Genomic DNA, 22,740 nt, shown 5'->3' with positions numbered 1-22,740 from the left:
TGTTACAATACGTTTTTGTACACTAAAGTTTATTCCTCAAAAAAAATCTAAAATCTGAAAATTGTTTGGCTTCTCATGCAAAAATTCTTCAGTTCTGAGAGAAATCTAAAACCAAGCTTTTACTGAAATGTCATTGCTCTAAACACAGATTATTTAGGATGTTTATGATATATGTGAAGAATATTCATAAAACATTGATATAAACTCTGATGTTTTCAACATTGAACAAGGCCATTTGGCCCATCGTGGCTACACCGATTCCAAATTTTGGCTCATTGTCCTGGAGGTTATGGCAGCACAAGTGAATATCGAAATACTGCTTAAAATGTTATAAGCTTTTGAATGAAACACCGGAACTTCCACCACCATCTTTGTCCCCTGGTTATTGACCCCTACTAAAGGGAAAAGTGTCACCTCATGTCCCTCAGTCTCACTAAGTGATAATAGCCTGGGTTAACTTCACAAAACAAACATTTACATTTAAGCGGGAGCAATCAAATAAAAGTAACAAGCAAAAACAAACCTGGAATGAGCATGAACATCTGGAGTGGCGTACTTACCTGAAATATCTTGGGAGCACTCACTAATGAGGCCAGAGCAGAAGAAAGTGTTGCTGAAAAGATTCCTGCAGTAATCAGAGGCGCAAATCCAGATATAAGGCTCATAACCTGAAAAGAATCCAGGTTAATTCAGTTAGAAAGGTAGTAGGAGAGGTGGTTAGGGTTTGCTGAAACACGTGACCAACGTTCCAGATCCATTTGAACCAACTAAAACTATTCTCATAAGCCACAATATGGCAACTGATTTACAACAGCCCGTTTTCTTCCAAAAGAAATAAACAAGGTGCTGAGGGGATTTTAAGCAAAAATCTTTAAACACCTACATGGTATAATATTTTTATAGTTACAAAAGCGGTTCTGGGAAACCTCAGCATGTCTGGCTGGTTCTGCTGAGAAACACAGTTAATACTGATATTCTAACAGGTCTTCTCTTTGGGTCTATATAAATGATTAGTTCAGCACAAAAAGATAGTGTAAACCCTTCCTAAAGATCAGGAACTACATTACATCACATACAGAGGGACAGCCAAGCATTGCTCATTTAGAGTTAGCCACAACCACAAGAAGCTGGAGAATAACACGCTCAAGTTTCTTAGCCAGGAAGTATAAATTCCACAATATTCCAGGTTTAATGCTTTGGGTCAGGACCAATAAAGCACTACTCTTTCACTCCAGGCCTCAATGGCCTGGGAACAGGTGTCCACATAAAAAAAACTCAAGAATGATTGAGTCAGAATCAAACAAAGCCTTTTAAAACAGACTGGGTTGCTGTTGAAATACACTGACAGGTGAATACCATTATAAGTCCTTGTAGTCCTCCTGACATCAAGTAAATTTGATATTTCAAACTTTATTCAGTTTCTAATTATTAATTAGAGACACTTGAAAATAATGATGTACAAATTTCCACACCAATATGGGCACAAACTGGTAAGTAAACAAAGCTGACATTTAATAAATCGAAAGAAGGAATGCTCATTAATATTTTACAGAATGAAACAAGGTTCCTTTGTGTGTCCAGAAAATTCTCATGAAGTAATCTCCAGCTACTAGCGGCGTACCGCAAGGGTCGGTGTTGGGTCCACTGCTGTTCATCATTTTTATAAATGACCTGGATGAGGGCTTAGAAGGGTGGGTTAGTAAATTTACGGACGACACTAAGGTCAGTGGAGTTGTGGATAGTGACGAAGGATGAAAGGTTGCAGAGAGATATAGATAGGATGCAGAACTGGGCTGAGAGGTGGCAAATGGAGTTTAATGTGGACAAGTGTGAGGTGATACACTTTGGCCAGAGTAATCGGAATGCAAAGTACTGGGCTAATGCTAGGATTCTTGGGAGTGCAGATCAACGGAGAGATCTCGGTGTCCATGTACACAGATCCCTAAAAGTTGCCACCCAGATTGACAGGGTTTTTAAGATGACATACAGTGTTTTGGCCTTTATTAATAGAGGGATTGAGTTCCGGAACTAGGAGGTTATGCTGCAGCTGTACAAAGCTCTAGTACGGCCGCACTTGGAGTATTGTGTACAGTTCTGGTCACCGCATTATAAGAAGGACGTGGAAGCTTTGGAAAGGGCGCAGAGGAGATTTACTAGGATGTTGCCTGGTATGGAAGAATTGTCTTACAAGGAAAGGCTGAGGGACTTGAGGCTGTTCTTGTTAGAGAGAAGAAGGTTGAGAGGTGACTTAATAGAGACATACGATAATCAGAGGGTTAGATAGGGTGGACAGGGAGAGCCTTTTTCCAAGAATGGGGATGGCAAACACAAGAGGACACAACTTTAAAGAGAGAGGGGATAGGTATAAGGCAGATATCAGAGGTAGTTTCTTTACTCAGAGTAGTAAGGGTATGGAATGTTTTGCCTGCATCAGTAGTAGATTCGCCAAGTTTAAGTGCATTTAAGTCGTCATTGGACAGGCAAATGGACGTACATAGAATAGTGTAGGTGGGATGGGCTTCAGATTACTATGACAGGGCGGCGCAGCATAGAGCGCCGAAGGGCCTGCTCTGCGCTGTAATGTTCTATGTTCTAATAAGCAGTGAATATGATCAATCCCTCACCTCAAACACAGAACTTAAAACATAGAACAGTACAGGCCCTTCGGCCCTCAATGTTGTGCCGACCTTTTATCCTATTAAGGTCAGACTAACCTGTATACATTTCATTGTACTATCTTCCATACGGCTATCCAAAAGTCACTTAAACGTCCCTAATGTATCTGACTCTACTACCGCTGCTGGCTGTGCATTCCATGCACCCACCACCGAGTAAAGAACTGACCTCTGACATCCCCCCCTAAACCTTCCTCTAATCATCTTAAAATTATGCCCCCTCATGAAAGACATTTCGGCCCTGGGGGAAAAAAAAAGTCTCTGCTAGCCACTCTATGCCTCCCAACATCTTGTACATCTATCAAGTCACCTCTCATCCTTCTTCACTCCAATGAGAAAAGCCTTAGCTCATTTAACCTTTCTTCATAAGGCATGCCCTCCAGTCCAGGCAGCATCCTTGTACATCTCCTCTGCACCCTTTCTAAAGCTTCCACATCTTTCCTACAATCAGGCAACCAGAGCTGAACACAATATTCGAAGTCTAACCAGGGCTCTATAGAGCTATGGCATAACCTCGCAGCTCTTAAACTCAATCCCCCTGCTAATGAAAGCCACCATACCATACACTATCTTAACAACCCTATTAACTTGGGTGGCAACTTTGAGGGATCTATGGACATGGACCCTAAGATCCCTCTAATCCTCCATACTGCCAAGATTCCTGCCTTAAATCCTATATTCTATATTCAAATTCACCTCCTAAAATGAATGACTTCGCATTTTTCCAGGTTGAACTCCATTGACAAGATGGAGTTGGGCTGAGAAGTGGCCAATGTCCCGTTGCAACCTACAATAGCCCTCAACACGATCCACAACTCCACCAATGTTGGTGTCATGAGCAGACTTATTAACTCACCCTTCCACTTCCTCATCCACGTCATTTATAAAAATCACAAAGAGCAGAGGTCCCAGAACTGATTCCTGTAGAATACCACTGGTCACCAAGCTCCAGGCTAAATACTTTCCATTGACTACCACCCTCTGTCTTCTATGGGCCAGCCAATTCTGTATCCAGACAACCAGATTTCCTTGTATCCTAGGCCTCCTTAACTTCTGCATGAACAATTCTCTAAAATCAAGACTGCATTCCTTATTCATTCATGGGACGTGGAGGTGACTGACTGGGCCAATACTGGTTAGGAATTCCTAATTACCCAGAGGGCAGTTGAGAGGCAGCCACATTACTATGGTTCTGGAGTCACATGAAGGCCAGACCAGGTAAGGATGACTGATTTCTTTCCCTGAAAGATATTAGTAAACCAGATGGGTTTTCAGACAAATCGACAATGGTCATTAGACTCAATCCCAGATTTCGTTTATAGAATTTGAAATTTTATCAACTGATGCGAGAATTTAAGCCATGTTCATAAAACATCACCTAGATCTCAGAATCAATAGTCTAGAGATAATACCACTTGACCACCATCACCTTCCTTAATGTTGATGGTACACCACATGTACAGCTCTTTGTTTTTAATTCATTCACAGGATGTGGGCATCAATGTCTAGACCAACATTTATCGCCCATCCCTAGTTGCCCTCTCGCTTACTGGAAGAGAATACAGGAAAATATTGAACGTATGTGGAGAAGCTTCTTTGAACTGTAAGTCCTCCTTCTAATGCTTGTGAAAGGAAAGTGCATTTCTCCCCCTCTGTGTCCATTTTAATCTAAATCAGGAAATTTGTAATCATGAAATAAAGGATTCCTTATGCAATGTGTTCCAGCCATTGAGAGCTGCCAGCCAAATTAGACATTGGACTCCTTTTGACAGCATTTCCACAAAGGATACACTGATTGCTGCAGACCCACCAGCCACTCAACTGAAGACTTTGGATTCTAAGGATTAGAAGATGGGATTTTTTCTTAAAAAAAACACTTCCAGACTCATCCTTTCTGCCTCCATTAAGTACTTGAAAGGAGAATGTACTATTGTTCTTAGTCTCACTGACTGGGATGTTTCAGAATGAGTCAATGTTGTCAGGTAACCCCCACCCCCACAAGGGTCACAATGTTATACTAACTGCATTGTTCCCGTAATTTCCTGGGTTGTGCTACATATTAATGATGAGGTAGGCCACAAGGTGAGGAAATGAATAACTGACATACTGGCACAATTAACACCCCTGAAAAAAAATTCATGATGATTAAAAAAGAAAAATGATAACCAGGTAATGAGAAACTAATTTGAAGGATTCTTTGGTTTTGTGTTATGGTTTAAGACAACTTCACATATTTCTTTTGCGAAGCAGAGCATGAAAACTATTTTTGTATGTTTACACAGTAAATAGCCAAGGAATACAATTTTCAGAGCTACTTAAAAATCAATAGATTTGCAATTATTCACCAACCACAAAAAAAAATAAATGATAAATGCTACTGCCAACCTCAAATTACACCATTCCCTGCTAAATTCAAGGGCATGCAATGGTTATAAATATAGTTTAACCTTTGTCTGTTACTGTATTTTCAACTACACATTGAAGGTCAGAAAATCAGTTTGTGGGGTTTTAACAGAAAGTGTGACAATGTTTTCACTTTAACCATCTAAATATTACAATACTCGAAGTTACTCACAGAAAGCCTTTTTCCAGCGAGAGTGGAAAATTCACTTCTAGTGCAATGGCAACTTTTTATCCTGACTCAAAAGTGCATTCTCAAAACTATTCCACCTCCTTCTTAAGTTCCTCTATTGGTGTGGAATAACTTTCACTGTGGTGACCTGCTTCCATCTATCCAGCAGATAAGTGCCAAAGAACATTTTGTTATGTGTGCCAAACTTGCATTTTGCTGTTATGAAATAGTTTCATTAACGCTACAATGTAGCCAGACATAAAAAGTAAACAAAGGTACAGTGACTCGATTCATTCCATGATCACTAACACTTTAGAGACACTGCTTAGAAATCTAGGTCAGAATTCACACTCTCCCTTGGCAAATTCAGAGGTAGGGAAAATGTTTAAATCCCAAGGATACTAGCATGGGGACCCCATTGCTTCCCCCCCCCACCACTGCTTCCCCCCCACACACACACACATTAGCCCTATGGCGGGAACCACTGCATTGTTAATGAATGCTTTTAAAAGCAATAGCCAATTACAGACCTCTTCCCATCACCGCTGATATCAACCCAAGGACAAGAGGGCCCTTGTGGGATACTGGTAGTGTTCATACCTCAACGCCCCAATGTGCAGTGATCACAAAGTAACCCTGTGGGGTTTTGGTTTTTTTTGGTTGGGAAGGGGGTAGGGTTTTGAGGAATCAGTCCTTTGTTCAAAGCATTCCATGTCAGAGGTGGTGAGGCACCAACCCCACCCATCCCCTAATCTTCACCCTGAAGAATATTGTCCTACCAGTCTGCTGTGTACTTTCCCACAGTGGCTACTTTCTACTGGAGCCAGGGAATTGCCAGTGCTCGACAGGATGGTACCTCACATCCTGCATCGGGGTTCTTCAGACCAGGAGATGGTGAAGTGACCCAACTGCCTGACGGGATCATCATACCATTATCCAGGGTCATTCAGAGCAGCTCTGGCTCTGTCACTGGCACTATCACTGTATCCAGGGCCAAGACTCCCCCAGCTCCCCTCTACAAGATTCCCATCCTTTAGTATGGTTTTGGGACATTGCACTGAAATTTAGACATTGCAAATTTGTTAGGATGGGAGTGAGAGGGGTATACGGGGCTAATAGCTACATAATGTGTCTCAGTACTTTTTAAATCAAACATTTCAGGATCTCATTGGCTGATTACAAGCAGGTACGGGGATCAGATGATGACAGTGTACAGTCAGTATAACACTGTCACCTGTCATCTTCCCCAAAAATGAGCATTCAGTGGGCAGAGGGGAAGCTAGCTATCTGATTGACCACAGCAAATGGTCCATCAAAATAGAAGGGGCATGACAAATGCATCCAGCATCACAGCAGCAGCACAATGACTTTATTTATTTTTTTAAAAAAAAGGTAGGAGAGAGCAGTGACTCAAGATGCAGGTCTCCCTCTCTCCATCTTGACTCTGCCACAGCCCCTCTACCCCTCAACAAACCTGTAAAATATAAAGTTTAAAATCACACAACACCAGGTTATAGTCCAACAGGTTTAATTGGAAGCACTAGCTTTCGGAGCGACGCTCCTTCATCAGGTGGTTGTAATTAGGAAGGAGCTGTGCTCCGAAAGCTAGTGTGCTTCCAATTAAACTTGTCGGACTATAACCTGGTGTTGTGTGATTTTTAAACTTTGTACACCCTAGTCCAACATTGGCATCTCCAAATCATAAAATATAAGGAAAGCCAGCCCACATTGTGGAAGGGGGAGTCAGTACAGGTTCATTTGGAACATTTTCCTATTGCTGAGCCAGATTCACTCAAGACCAAGTTGCAGCACATCATTCCGATTGCAATTAAAGGCCACAGTATCCAAAATCGCAATCAAATCAGCCTTTCGACCCCCATATTCACACCCAGTTCCTTAAAATTACGGCTCCTGAACAGACATTGTTAATGACCAATCCCAGCCTCTACAAAAAGAAATCAATCCAGTTTTTGTTTGTCTCTTAAACAAATGACATAGCAACTTATTAGCAATAAAAAAAGAGCAAAAATTTAACAAAAGTATCTAATTGGTTCATTCTTTAAATCCAAAGAAACTTCTCTTTCCAGCCCCATTCACACAAAAGCTGGACCATGTATGTTCCACAGGCACAGGTGGTGGTTCCAGAGGGGATTTTCTGAAGCTCAGAGTCACCTTCACAATTCACTCAGACAAAGGTGGTCATACTTTTCACTTGGCTTTCTGTTCTGAGCTTCCATGAGCTGCTCATGACATGTTAGGCTGGGAGCCCTCAAACCTTCATACTGTAGCATCAAAAACTATATTCTTTCTCTCACCCCACACAGAAACCAGTCATGGAATCATTGAGGCCATTCAGTTCATCAATTCTCTCTCCAAAGAGCAACCCACCCCACCCCTCCCCGGTCGTCCCCTCCACCTATCCCTGAAACCATGTGTTCCCCACGTACAATCCAGCTAAGCTGCACATCTTTAGACAGTGGGAAAAAATAGGAGCACCCAGAGGAAACTTACAAAAATGGAGAAAACATGCAAACTCCATATAGTCACCAGGGTCCCTGACCCTGTGAGGCAGGTTTTTTTTTTCTTAAATTTATCCCTTAATTTCCAAACCCCAGTTCAAATGGTGACCACCCCCTGACAGGGTGATTATCTCCTCCACTAAGTTCCTGTCACCACTCACAATCTGGAGCATATAATCTTTCCAGACTTGCTGGAACCAATTCCCAGGTACAGATCTCATTAAATAGACAACTTCTGCCATCTATTTAAACAGAATACTTTTCCGTGGTGGTGGTGGTGGTGGTAGTGGTGGAAGTGTCTGCAGAATCGTTTGATCGGGAACCAATGTGCAATTAACTCCTGGGCCTGGCCTCATGAATAAACAAACCCTCGTTTGATCTGCTTTCTTTTAACACAAGCTTGTATCCACAGTCCAAAGGTCATCTTCAGCGCACAGGTCCCAGTTCACAGCTCCAAACCAAAACTGTTAAAGGAATAAACTAATAGTCATGAAGAAAAAAAAAACAAAGCTTGAACACAATAGTTTACATAATTTACATTTTTACTGCACCCTGTATTTTACTACATTTAGTAACCTCAAAAGAAGATGAAGGTTCCTATGGTTATGAAACAAACTTCTAGATGCATTGCCAGCTGAATAATCCAGAGATGATAGGTCAAAGTGATACCTTCCCAATTTACTATTATTCAAGAACCAGTAATTGTAGCAACAGCATCACACTCAGTTTCCAATGGGACTGAATGAAACCCCATGCTGTTCAGTTTCACTGTTTTCATGTAGAATGTTTATTTTTTTCCTAGAGGAAATCTGATTCCACAGAAATCCAGAGAGACATGTAGAGAGCTAACAGCACGTGTCGCTGTGCTCATGAAAATGAAATAACAATGGACCATGCTGCAGTAACGTACTGCAAACCAATTCCAGTTGCTCATTTTGCCTGAAGTAGCCTAGAAAAGATCCCGGGCCATAACCTGACTGCCATCAAGAATGCAGAAATATTGATTGAAAAGAGTCTGCAGTTTGAAGGGTCTGCAGCTAGCAGTGTTCACAAATAGCCTCAAGCAGCAGCTTTCTCCTTGAACCAGTTCTGTATCCAAATGGCGAGTTGTCCCTGTATTCCATGAGATCTAGCCTTGCTGATCAGTTTACCATGGGGAACCTTGTCATACGCCTTACTGAAGTCCATACAGATCATATCTACTGCTCTGTTCTCATTAATGCTCTTTGTTACTTTTACATAAGTGATTTGGATGTGAGCATAAGAGGTATACTTAGTAAATTTGCAGATGATACTAAATTGGAGGTGCAGTGGACAGCGAAGGAGACTACCTCAGATTACAGCAGGATCTGGACCAGATGGGCCAATAGGCTGAGAAGTGGCAGATGGAGTTTAATTCAGATAAATGTGAGGTTTTGCATTTTGGGAAAGTAAATCTTAGCAGGACTTATACACTTAATGGTAAGGTCCTAGGGAGTGTTGCTGAACAATGAGACCTTGGAGTGCAGGTTCATAGCTCCTCGAAAGGGGAGTCACAGATAGATAGGATAGTGAAGGTGGTGTTTAGTCTGTTTCCTTTATTGGTCAGAGTATTAAGTACAGGAGTTGGGAGGTCATGTTGCACCTGTACAGAACATTTGTTAGACTACTGTTGAAATTCTGGTCTCCTATCGGAAAGGTGTTGTGAAACTTGAAAGGGTTCAGAAAAGACTTACAAGGATGTTGCCAGGGTTGGAGGGTTTGAGTTATAGGGAAAGGCTGAATAGGCTGGGGCTGTTTTCCCTGGAGCGTCGGAGGCTGAGGGGTGACCTTATAGAGGTTTACAAAATTATGAGGGGCATGGATAAGATAAATAGCCAGTTTTTCCCCTGGGGTGGGGGAGTCCAGAACTAGAGGGCATAAGTTTAGGACGAGAGGGGAAAGAGATAAAAGAGACCTAAGGGCCAACTTTTTCACACAGAGGGTGTTACATGTATGGAATGAGCTGCCAGAGGAAGTGGAGGAGACTGGTACAATTGCAACATTTAAAAGGCATTTGGATGGGTATATGAATAGGAAGGGTTTGGAGGGATATGGGCCAGGTGCTGGCAGGTGGGACTAGATTGGGTTGGGATACCTGGTCAGCATGGATGGGTTGGACCAAAGGGTCTGTTTCCGTGCTGTACATCTCCATGACCATCCACTAGACATGGAAAGATGTCTGGGCATCTAAATTTAAGAACATGCAATTAAGCTGACCTCTATTTATTCCACTGCTTGCTGTGCCCACACAGGGAGCACCTCCAGCTTCTGCTCCTTAAAAGCTGGATGTTGGAGCACCGGCTGGATTGGAGCAACTAGAAGCCGTAGGTCATTCCGTCCTTTGATATGATCGCAACTAATCCTCGGTGTCATTCCCAGTTTCTCTCCATTGCTCATAGGTGGGTAAGTGCTAGTGGCACTGATGCCTCATGGACACCAGGGATCCAGATTCGATTCCAGCCTCTAGCGACGGTGCAAACTCCACAGAAAGACAGACATTCTCCCAGGGCCTTGAGGGGGTTTGCTCCAGTTTCCTCCCACAGTCGAAAGTTGAGCAGGTTAGGGCGGATTGGCCTGGCTACATTACCCATAGTGTTCAGGGATGAGTAGGCTAGATGGATTAGCCACGGGAAAAACACACAGGGTTACAGGGGTGGGTTAGGGTGAGATGCTCTTTGGAGGGTTGGTATGGACTTAATGTGCTGAATGGCCTGCTTCCACACAGTAGGGATTCTATGGAGGTGTCCAAGATGGTCCAGGTGAATTTGAGATCAGGGTGAAAAGGTGTTTGTGAATTTGACAAACTGTTCAACCTCCTCATGGGAGGACGAGGTGGTGCTGATCAATGTAGCAGGGGAAAAGATGGGGATGTGCCAATGTAGCTGCAGGAGATGGACTGTTCCACTGACCCAAAGAGGCAGGCATACCTGGGGCCCATGCTGATGCCAATGTCCGTGGTTGGTCAGTTGCTGGAGATGGAGAGATTTAGGACCACACTCTCAAGTAGGAATCCTGTGACAAGCCTGTAATCCTAGTTTCAGCTTAGTGAACCTTCACTCCACACCCTGTACAGTAAGTATTACTCTAACCTAGAGAGAGACCAAACTGCACATAATAATCCAGGTGTGGTCTCACCATAGCCCTGCATAAATGTTAGATTTCTCTACTCCTGATCTCAAATTGTCTTGCAATGAAGGCCAACACATCATTTGCCTTCCTAGTTTTTTCTTGCACTTGCCGGTTTGTCATTTTGATATAAATGACTTAGACGCAGGCACAGGTAGACGGACTAGTACATTTGCAGATGACACTAACGTCAGTGGAGTATTAGACAGTTTGGAAGAATGTTACAGGTTGCAGGGGGACTTGGATAAACTGCAGAATTGGGCTGAGAGGTGGCAAATGGAGGTAAAAACAATGACTGCAGATGCTGGAAACCAGATTCTGGATTAGTGGTGCTGGAAGAGTACAGCAGTTCAGGCAGCATCGCTGCACCTTGGATTCTGCCTGAACTGCTGTGCTCTTCCAGCACCACTAATCCAGAAGGTGGCAAATGAAGTTCAATGCAGCTAAATGTGAGGTGATGCACTTTGGGAAGAACAACAGGAAGGCAGAATCCTGGGTCAATGGAATGATTCTTGGTAGTATGGATGTGCAGAGGGATCTTGGAGTCCATGTACATAGATCCCTGAAAGTCAACACCCAGGTTGGTAGTGCTGTTAAGGCAGCATATGGGGCGTTTCATTTCACTGATAGAGGGGTTGAGTTCTGGAGCCGCAATATCATGCTGCAACTATACAAAACGCTGGTGCGGCCACACTTGGAATATTGTGCACAGTTGTGGTCCCCATATTTCAGGAAGGATGTGGAAGCATTGGAAAAGGTGCAGAGGAGATTTACCAGGATGTTGCCTGGTTTGGAGGGAAGGTCTTTGAGGAACAGCTGAGACACTTGGGTCTGTTCTCATTGGAAAGGCGGCAGCCAAGAGGGGATTTGATAGAGACATACAAGATGATCAGAGGATTAGATAGGATAGATAAATGAAAGTCTTTTTCCTAGGATGATGACATCAACGTGTATGAGGGGACATAAATCTATCACCCTTAAATTTGTAGTTAAGACAGATGTTGGAGGCAGATTCTTTACTCAGAGTGGTAAGGGCATGGAATGCCCTACCTGCCAATTTAGGTAACTCAGCCACATTAGGGAGATTTAAACAATCCTTGGATTAGCTCATGGATGATGATGGGATAGTGTAGGGGGGGGGGGCGAGCTGAAAATAGTTCACAGGTTGGCACAACATAGAGGGCCAAAGGGCCTGTTCTGCGCTGTACTGTTCTGTGTTCTATGTTCTATTATTTTCCATTACAGGCATTTATGGATATCCGGATCACTTGTGCATCTGCAGTTACCAATCTATCACCATGTAAATAATATTCTGCCTCAGTTTTCAGCACCAAACTACATAACTTCACATTTGGCCACATTCTATTGATCAGCCTCATGTTTGCCCATACATTCAATTTTGCCTAGACTGTCCTGCAATTTCCTTGCATCCTCCTCAACTCAAAACTAGGCAAGAGCATCTTCAGCAAACATGGAAATATTGCAACAATACAAAACAAAGAGCTACAGATGCTGAAGATCAGAAACAAAATTAGCCAGAGAAACGCAGCAGTGAAGAAAGAAACAGAAACTGCTTCAGAATCTTCTGTAAAAGGGTCACTGGACTCAAAGCGTTAACTCTGCTTTCTCTCCATGAAAATACTGCATTTGCTTGCCTCATCCAAGTCATTTTTAGATATCGTCAAAAGCTGGGACCCAAGCACTGACCCCTGTGGTACACTTCAGGCTCACTGCCTTTATTCCTGATAAAGGGCTTTTGCCCGAAACGTCGATTTCACTGCTCCTCGGATGCTGCCTGAACTGCTGTGCTCTTCCAGCACCACTGATCCAGTATCTCTCATCGATGCCTGCCATTCACAAAAAGCCCATTTCTTTGATTTCTGGTCAGCCAACCAATTCCGAATTCACGTCAATGTATTACTCCTTGTCCTGTGTTCTTTAATTTTGTCAACTAGAATTTTATTGTTACCTTATCAGAAGCTTTCTGGACTTCCAATACATGCCATCCACTGGTTCTCCAGCTAGTTATATCAGAATCATTATTTCCCTTCACAAACACCTGCCAATTTTGTCTAGCCCCACTTCATGTGCTCTAAGTACCTAATTATCACATCTTTTATAATAAACTCTAGTAGTTTCCCCACTACTAATGTTCAGCTAATCAATCCTGAATTTTTTTTTAATATAAAAAAATGCAGTAGGCTTACATTCCCCACCCACATTCTGTAGGAACTCGTGTGTAGAAAATTTTGGATGACCATCCAATATTTTCAGGACAACTTCCCTTAGTATTCTGAGATACAGCTCATGAAGCTCTGGGGATTTGTCAGAGTTTAACCACATTCATTTCTCTAACATTGTGTTTTTGTTAAAGCTAACATTGATTTCCTTCAATTTCTCCTCCTCACTAGACCCTTGGCTCCATAGCATTTAAGGGTATTAGAGAGAGTCCCTAATTTACCATGAGCAGTAGATACAGTGAAATGCTAGAAATCTATTAAAATGATGCGATAACAGGGCACTTAAATTTTCAATAGGATTAGACATGGATTTATGAAAGTGAAGCCATGTTTGACATACTGGAGTTTACTTTTTGAAGATGTGGTGGGGATGCATTGGATTTTCAGAAATCCTTTGATAAATTCACAAGAAATTGACATGCAAGCTTAAAGCACATGATAATCGGGGTGATATACTGGAATAGATTGAAATTAGTTAGTGACAGAAAAGGGAATGCAAAAATAACTTCTGACTTTTTTTTCAAAAGTGTGATTATTGGCTTACCCAGGGACAAATACTTGGGTCCCAGATATACACTAATATATGTTAATGATTTGGATGAGGGAATTAAATGCAATATTTCTGAGTTTAGTACTGCCACAAAAATAAGAAGAGTCAGGAGAAGGGGGTAAAAACACCTCAAGATGACTCAACAGAGAGAGCAGGTAACAACATGGCAGATGCAGCATAATGTGGGCAAAACACATTCCAGTTATTTTCTTTCAGTGTGTGGACCTCAAGGTCTGGCTACAGGAGTGGTGTCTGGAACTGGAAGTCAAAGTGTTGACATGCGGATTAGCACGCACAGAACCCCTGAGCAACTGCACAGCTTAGGAGGGAGCTTAGAATATGGGTATGCATGACATTGTCTCTCAGTCAGAAAAACCAAATGGTACAGAATTTAAAGATTGGTAAATGTTAAATGGAAGGGGACCTTGGTATCATTGTAGACCAGTCACTAAAGAGCATGCAAGTGTAGCAAGCCCTTAACGAAGATAAATGAAACGCCAGCCTTCATCGTGAACAGGGTTGGAGTAAAGGACTATGTTGCTTCAGCGGACCACAACTGAAGTATCGTGCAGTTTGGATCTCCTTACTCAAAAAAAAATCTTGCTACAATGGGAGGACAGTAAAAAGGGTCACCAGGCCAGCTCCCACAATTTTTGTCCTAGGAGTAGAGGTGGGGTCAACCAAATCTATATTCTGACTTTAAAAGAAAGAGAATGAGATGAGATCTCACGGATTAAAAAATATTCGACAGGGCTGGACAGACTGGATGCAGCAATGATGTTCCCCATGGCTGAGGAGTATATATAGAGAAAGGGGTAGGCAGTTTGGGATTGTGATGAGGAGAAGTTTCTTCAGAGGGTGGTGTTCCTGTAGAATTCTCTGTCATTCAAGGTCACCGAATATATTGGACGGCAGGGTGGCTCAGTGGTTAGCACTGCTGCCTCACAGCACCAGGATCCCAGGTTCAATTCCAGCCTCAGGCAACTGTCTGTGTCGAGTGTGTACATTCTCCCAGTGTCTGTGTGGGTTTCCTCCAGGTTTCCTCCCATAGTCCAAAGGTGAGCAGGTCAGGTGAAGTGGCCATGCTAAATTACCCAGTGTTAGGTGCATTAGTCAGAGGGAAATGGGTCTGGATGGTTACTCTCGGAGGGTCAGTGTTGACTTGTTGGGTCAAAGGGCCTGTTTCCACACTGTAGGGAATCTAATCATATTTGAGAAAGAGATAGTTTTCTCGACATTAAAAGGCAACAAAAGGGTACGAGTAGTGAAGTTTGGTGTTGAGATACAGAGCCAGTCAGGCTCTATTAAATGGCAAAACAGGTTTAATGGTCCAACTGAGCTGCCTCTCGCACCTATTTCCAATGTTTCCAGGGGAGCATTGATATTGGAAGCAGTACTCACAGCAAATCCTACAAAGGAGCAGCATGGAAACTGAACATAGAAACTTGCAACCTTTAGTTTCAAATGAAATTATTGGTTGCATCAACATATAAAGTAACTAATGTGAACAAGCCAATTTAGGCTCAAAAATATACTAGCTGTCAAGGATGTTGGCAAACAAGTCAAGCTTCCTTAAGTAAAAGCCATATACTCAAAGCATTCAATAACTAATCTTTTGTAGTATATTAAAATTGAGAAAACGTATTCATTTTCAGCCATGTTATACTGGAATTCCCTGCCATATAGCTCAGAATTTTCAACATAAATGTTTTGAAGTTACAATTATTGCACATTATGGAAGTTTTCTTGAGCAATTATAAAGAAACATTGTACAAAGAGACCACCATGAGCTTCAACAAATTAAAATGGACCAGAATTCTTAAATATTTCATATTTATTACAATAATATGCAGCATTTCAGACAAACTAGCTGCTTCATATTTGGCTTGTTCACAGAATTGTTTGCAACATGATTAGGGGCATAACAGAAGCTGTTTGCACTCAGAACAAAGATTTAAAGCATACACATGTTTTAAGAGAGAATGTTAATACAACAGACACTAGTGTTTTGATAAGAGTACATCAACATTAAAACTATCAACTGAATTTTTTTTAAAAAAACAACCCAAAACACAGCCAACATGGTTTTTGAGTTTTAGGACTAGTTGATTCATTTTCCTTCATTTCTAGAACACTAATTATAAAGTCTCTAATTTTTCAGACTTTGTCCACTCACTGCATTCCTGATTAAATTAGCCCAGTTTCTAACAGAATTGTAGATCAACCGTGGGAAATCGCCCCTTTAGACTCAAGGTGACTTAGATAAACTTCAAACTTAAAGAAGGGAGCACCAACTTTAGTCTCCATGTTCTTTAGGGACTCAGACTGCATCAAAAGAATTTTGATATTGTGGTTTTGTGCTGTCTGATTTAGATTCCGACACAGCTGAGACTACACCAACCTCCACCCCCCCCACCACCCCCCCCACCCCACCTTCACTCAAAAGAAATGCTCAATTTATTTTCATTTACTCACTTGTGGGACATGGCCATCAATACTGGCCAACATTTATTTATCGCCCCCAAGTTGCCCTTGTGCTGGAGTTAAATTCCTCATGACTGCACCTTGTTGGAGCAAGCTAAACTTCCAGATCAGCTCAGGTTCAGTTGGTAGCACACAAACCTTGGAATCACAAGGTTCAAGTTTCCAGGTCCCACTCCAGGGTGGAGCAAACACTCCAGTGCAATAAAAAGAGGGAGGACTTCTCTATCACAGGTATCATTTCCCAGGAGAGATTAAACAATATGCAAATTAGGTAGGATAGGCAAGACAATGTGGTTATTTTAGAGTGGTGCTGGAAAAGCACAGCAGGTCAGGCAGCATCCAAGGAGCAGGAAAATCAACGTTTTGGGCAAAAGCCCTTCGTCCATTTCTGATGAGCAGTTTCCTGCTCCTTGGATGCAGCCTGACCTGCTGTGCTTTTCCAGCACCACTCTAATCTAGATTCTGGTTTCCAGCATCTACAGTCCTTGTTTTTACCAATGTGATTATTTGGACAGGAAAGGTTGTGGATTTAAAACAAAAAAGATTAATGCAGTTTTACAAAGTTAACCGTGGGCTGCTGCACCCACAAACGGTGAGGAGACTGAGGAAGGCTGCTCCTCAGGGACTCTCTCTCTCTCTTACAGGGAAGTTTGCTGAGGGAGTAAAGACTTCAATGATAAAACAAGGTGAAGTCACAGAGAGCACCTTTATTAAGCAAGGAAACCTGACTGGAAGGGAGCCAAGGAAATGAGCAGTTAACTGTGTGACCTCTTTAACCTACACCGTCAGAACATGGTGACAGTGCAACTCAACAGTGCAATGATTAAACCTTTCACTCTGTTTCACGGAGACACCATCCTTTCTGACATATTCCCATCTCCCACAAACAGCTGAGTGTGAGATTACTCTCCCAGTGGAAATCCTCTTTCACACAAAAGTGGTTAGAATTCCCAACGTCTTCACCAAACCAGCTGGGAAAGTGGCCGGAGCAGGAACTCACCACAATCTGGTCCAACATTTCTTTCTAATTTTCCCAACCCCATCCACCCCCTCGCCACAAGGATCTAAGCAGAAAACAGAGTCTTTGTACCCTGCCTCAGTATACGCATACAATATTCGGATCCTTATAGCTCTGCTGCTTTACCAAGAAATATTAAACCCTGTAAATGTTAGGGAAAGGAAAATTAGTGTCAGGTACCTCTGTCATGGTATTGAGAATAATCAAGAGCCTTAATTCACCTAATCATTAATGTTACTCAATCCTACATCTTGATAAAAGGATGTCAGATGCTAGAGAACTAAGTGTCAAAATAAGCAGCGTTCTGGTAAACATTCAGCAGCTAAAACAAAAAGATAATGCACTAACTGCTAACAATCCCAAAACATCAGCAAGTCTGTTTTATTCATGACCATTGTCCAATATCTGAAGACAGGATCTGACTGCACATTTCCAATACCACTCTGATAAAGTGGTAATCGCCCTCTTGTGGCACTCCTACCTAACCATATTGCATTGACAACTTTCAAAGTGAAGTTAATATAAATGTTACGTATCCTGCTATGAGAAAATAAATGGATATCACTAACAATGACTATACCACCATGCAGCTACTGGAAATCAAATAAACGGAAGCTCAAGATCTCGGGGTATGTTTGCCTTGAGCCGGATTATAAATTAATTTTTACAAGGCTTCATGTCAGTTTGATCAATTCCCATTACGATGCAGAGAATATTAAATTAAAGCAAACATGTTTTACTTTTTAAATCATTCAGAAAAAGTTAACTATTGCTATTCCAGATTATTTCAGTAGGTTGAAGCCTGGTTTTCAATAAGCTGAACAAATGGCTGGTGGGGCAAGCAAACAGAGTTGACTCGGAGAAGACTAACATCATATCTTCAGCCTGTCATTCACTTAGATCTTTATCCTAATTACATGCATTCACTGCTCTTAGCATCTTTGGTGGAAAAAATATTATATTTCAATCTGAAAGGAATAATTGCCTACTTTTGATAGGAGATAAAGTTCTATATTTCTACCATTCTTTGTATGATGGGCTGCCCTGAATGGCCTGGCTGTGATTTGTCCCTTTGTGCTGAACTATTCAAAGTACATTAGTTTGTATCTATCCAATTGAAGTCTTAGAAAACCCTAAAAACCTGAATTAAGATACCTCTCAAATTCTCTATCCACAAGAGAATACAAAGCAGCATTATGCAATCTCACCTCAATTCAACCTTTGCAGCTCAACAAATTTGAAACTGAACTGCTTCCAAGTTCAAATAAACCACAAGGTACAGCAACTCAGCTAAGGCTAAACAAGATTACTTACAGCTGAAGCTGTAGGTTACTCTGGATTCCAGGTATGTAATCCAGAGATTGCACTCCCAGCATCCTGCGCTAACAAGTACAGATATAGGAGAAAAGGGCAAATGAAAGTGAGACACAAGAGTTGGTGCAGGACGGAGGGCTTAGGTTCCTGGATGATGGGAACAGTTTCTGGGGAAAGTGGGACCTGCACAAGCACAATGGTCTGCACTTGAACCAGAAATGGGACCATTAACCTTGAGTGGATTGACTAGTGCAGTGGGAGGAATTTAAACTAGTTTGGCAAGGGCAGGGGACAGTGCTAGTACAACAGGGACACAACATACTTTGAGGACTCGATAAGAAGAAAGAGACACATTAAACAGGTACAAATTAGAAACCCTAGTGAAATATAGAAAGTGCAGAAGTGAAGCTCAAGAAAACAATTGGGAGACCAGGCAGGGCATGAAAATAACTGGTGGGCAAAATTCGTGAGAATCCCAAGATATTTCTCTAAGTAGATCAAAGGGGAAGGTGACAAAAGGGTCCAAGGGGACAATCTGTGAAACTGGAAGACATTGGTCAGGAATTAAACAATTATTTCACAAGTGCCTTCACTTTGGAGAAGGATGTTAGTACAGAATTCAGGAAGAGGGGCAGAGTTTCTTGAACAATTTGATAGCGGCAGTAGGGAGATATTGAAGGTTTTGGCAGGCTTAAAAAAAAAGGACTAAAGCCCAGGTCCAGATGAGTTGTTTTCCATGTCTCCAGTTGTGGGAGACATGAGGAAATTACAAGGGCTTGGATTCAAATTTTTTGATTCTTCTGGCCACTGGGTAGGTACCAGAAGACAGGAGGACAGCTAATGTGGTTCCACGTTGCAAGAAGGGTGGAGGAGATAGACCAGTGAATCTCACATCAGTGGTAGCGAAACTACTGGAGAAAATCCCGACAGGAGAGAATTAATCACTACTTGGAGAGGCAAGGCTTGATCTAGGATAGTTAGCATGAGTTTGTTGGAGGGAGGTTTTATCTAACCAGTTTGATAGAACGTGACCAGGTGTCTAGATGAGGGGAATGCCAAGATTTCTGCAAAGCCTTTCTGGGAGATTAATAAAGAACATAAGAGCTTTTGCTTTCAAGTGTAACTTGGCAAGTTGAATCCAAAACTGACTCAGTAGGAGGCAGTGGTGATAGAGGCAGCTCTTGGTGCGATGGAGGCTGGTGTCTATTGGTGCACCACAGGGATCAGTACTGGGTTCCTTATTGTTTGTATACATAATGAACAATATGGATGAGAATATTTATGGCAGAGGTTGGGTGTGGGGGGGGGGGGTGCGGGGGGGAAAGAATCAGCAGCACGAACAAGGGAGTAGTCAATAAATGTCAACACTCTGAAGCTCAGGAGGAACAGAGGGATCTTGGGGTGTTTGTTCACAAAACTGCCAAGATAACAGGACAGATTAATAGGATGGTTAAGGTGGGACACTCGTTTTGCCTTGATCAGCCCTGGCACAGATCATAAGAGCAGAGGTGGTTATGTTGGAGCTGTACAAAAATGTTTGGTGAGGCCTCAGCTGGGAGTAGTGCGCGCAGTTCTGGTCCCCACACTATAGGAAGGATGGGATTAGTGACAGAATAGGGTGCAGAGGAGATTCACCAGGACGTTAACTGAGATGAAGCAGTTCAATTATGAAAAGAGGCTAGATTAGCTCAAATGGTTTTTTTGAGAGCAGGGAAGGCTGAGGAGCCACATGATAGAGGTGTGTAAGATTGAGGGGCATGAACACAGCAGTTTCTCCCCAAGCTGAAAAGATCAATAACAAGGGGATGTAATTTTAAAAGGGAAAAGGAAGGTGGTCTCGAAGGGATCTGAGGAATTCCCCGGCCTCCCCCAACAAAAGGGATGGTGGGGATCTGCTTCAACCTTTAAAGAGGAGGACTTGGATGAGCATTTCTAATGCCATAACGTTCAGGGCTATGGGCTATGTGGTAGAAAGTGAGACCCAGTATAGATTTTGACAAGCTTTTGTCAGTCTAAACCCAATGGGTAGAAGGTCCTCCTTTTGCACGCATTGATCTTTGAATCAAAATTCCTTACGTTCCATGTTTTAACTTTCTCGATAGAATGGATACGAAGAGCAATATTCCATTAGCTTTTCATTGACTGCTTTTAAACAACCTGAATCCTATATTGGGGAAACCAAACAGAGGCTACGACAAATGGATGAATGGGCACCGCACAACAATCAACAGACAGGAGGGTTCCCTCCCGTTTGGGGAACACTTCAGTGGTCCAGGACATTCAGCCTTGGCCCTTTGGGTGACCATCCTCCAAGGTGGACTTCGGGACAGGCAGCAGAGGAAAGTGGCAGAGCAGAGGCTGATAGCTAAGTTCAGTACTCATAGGGAGGGCCTCACCCAGGACCTTGGGCTCATGTCACATTACAGGTGACCACCATTGCATTATACACACAATTTTTCAATGTATAAATTTCAGTTACATCACACAGTAAATTTTTGCTGTAAATTCTGTGTGTTAGGATGGAGCCCTCCACTACCATCTGATGAAAGAGCGTTGCTTTGAAAGCTAGTGTGCTTCCAATTAAACCTGTTGGACTATAACCTGGTGTTGTGTGATTTTTAACTTTATACACCCCAGTCCAACACCGGCATCTCCTAATCATGAGCCCTATATCTTATAGTTCTGTTTGAATGGACTCCAAAACCTTTTTGAATCTCTACTATTCCTTACTTTCCACTTCTAAAAACCTACATTGATCTATCTTCCAAACTAAATGAGATGACCTCCAGTTCACCAGCATTCAAATTCTCAGTCATTTAATATTACCTTGGTCTGAAATTTCATTCTCCTTTCTATCCTACCAACTATGCCAACAATCCTTTAGTCAAACTTTAAGTTTTAGCTCTCAACAGTATTCACTAACTTCATGTTCAGAAATTACAAACTTATTTCTACTATAAAGCATGGATAGAGAAATCAAGAGAATCAAATATAAATGCTGATCCCATTCAAGATGAATAAGCACTGATTGCTAAATTTCTGTCCAGCCACTCAAATGTCCAACAAAAAGCATAATGTAAACTTCATAAAACTCAACCGCCTTCACACTGATATATTGGGCCTAGTTTCAGTGCTTGGAAATGTTGTATCTAGTTTTAGTGCATGCTGAAGGATATCTAGGTCTGAATGATTGGCGAAGGGAACTTGAATGACACAAGATCTTTGATGTTTTACGTCTAAAAGATCAGGCTTATTGATTGGAGCAACACTGACTTAGAGGGATCAGATATTGCTTCTGGGATAAGAAGAAAATAAATACACAGACCTGTTAGAAACAGAGTAACTTGAATTAGACATCTGGAAAGCCTAAAACAGCCTTGACTATAAAATCAATAGGCAATGAACTGGTTTCCATGCCAGAAAATATTAACCGTATATACTCCGAGTAATAGTTGAATTTTTTGACTACTCTTTAAAATTAAATTTACAGGATGGACTATTACATGGAAACTATTTTTAAGGGGCTGAAATTCACACCTGTCAAAATTCATACCGTATCATTAGCAGAAGCTCAACTGATCTCTAAACCAATAAAGAATTAAATGAATTATGGTAATTCTGAAAACCCAGAGTGAAATGCAACAGCCAGCAGACTGAAAGACCGGGAGCAGAGCAAAACGACCAACAGACTAGAAAGCTGGTGCTGAACATAACGGCTGGCACACTGACTTATAAACATTCATCTGTTGTTATCTGTGAAGAACTAGGGTCAACGTGTACACAAAATACATGGAAAATTCCAGGTTATTTGACCAGAAATTGGTCAGGATTCATGCCTCATCTTAATATGTCTAGATTAACAAATCATTGGGTCATTTCCCTATGCTACAAAAATTTGGAATAGTAAGTAATCACCAGCTTTATCAGTAATAACCTGTAATAAGAGGCTGACTATTCCTCTAGTATATACGGTATTTTCACGTCAGCCACTTAATTATCAAGATCTCTGCAAAACAGCAGCAATATCCTTTTAAAAACAAAATTAAACTTTAAAATCAGATATTAATTTGCACAGCATGGTCATTTAGAATATTTTCAGTTGCAAGAAAAACTTGAAAAATTGTTCAGTTCTTCCTGATTTAGCTGCAGTTTTATTTTCCCAATTCCAGGATTAGAATAAAAGTATAAAATATAAAATGCATGCATGAAAGTTGACGACTG

At 41.8% G+C, this 22,740-nt stretch overlaps 1 protein-coding gene across 2 annotated transcripts in view; it reads right to left on the bottom strand.

Annotated features, from left to right (window-relative positions):
* slc12a2 (solute carrier family 12 member 2) overlaps positions 1 to 22,740 on the bottom strand; it is a 219,469-nt gene that overhangs the window by 60,797 nt on the left and 135,932 nt on the right. For both annotated transcript variants that reach the window (XM_060841259.1, XM_060841268.1), the window contains exon 11: positions 561 to 668. In XM_060841259.1, coding sequence (XP_060697242.1) covers positions 561 to 668 — 108 coding nt within the window. The remainder of the gene's footprint in view (positions 1 to 560; positions 669 to 22,740) is intronic.

Source organism: Hemiscyllium ocellatum, chromosome 2 (assembly GCF_020745735.1).
Source record: "Hemiscyllium ocellatum isolate sHemOce1 chromosome 2, sHemOce1.pat.X.cur, whole genome shotgun sequence".
Lineage (NCBI taxonomy): Eukaryota > Metazoa > Chordata > Chondrichthyes > Orectolobiformes > Hemiscylliidae > Hemiscyllium > Hemiscyllium ocellatum.
The sequence above is the reverse complement of the archived record's forward strand: the minus strand, read 5'-3'. Positions and strand labels throughout refer to the sequence as shown.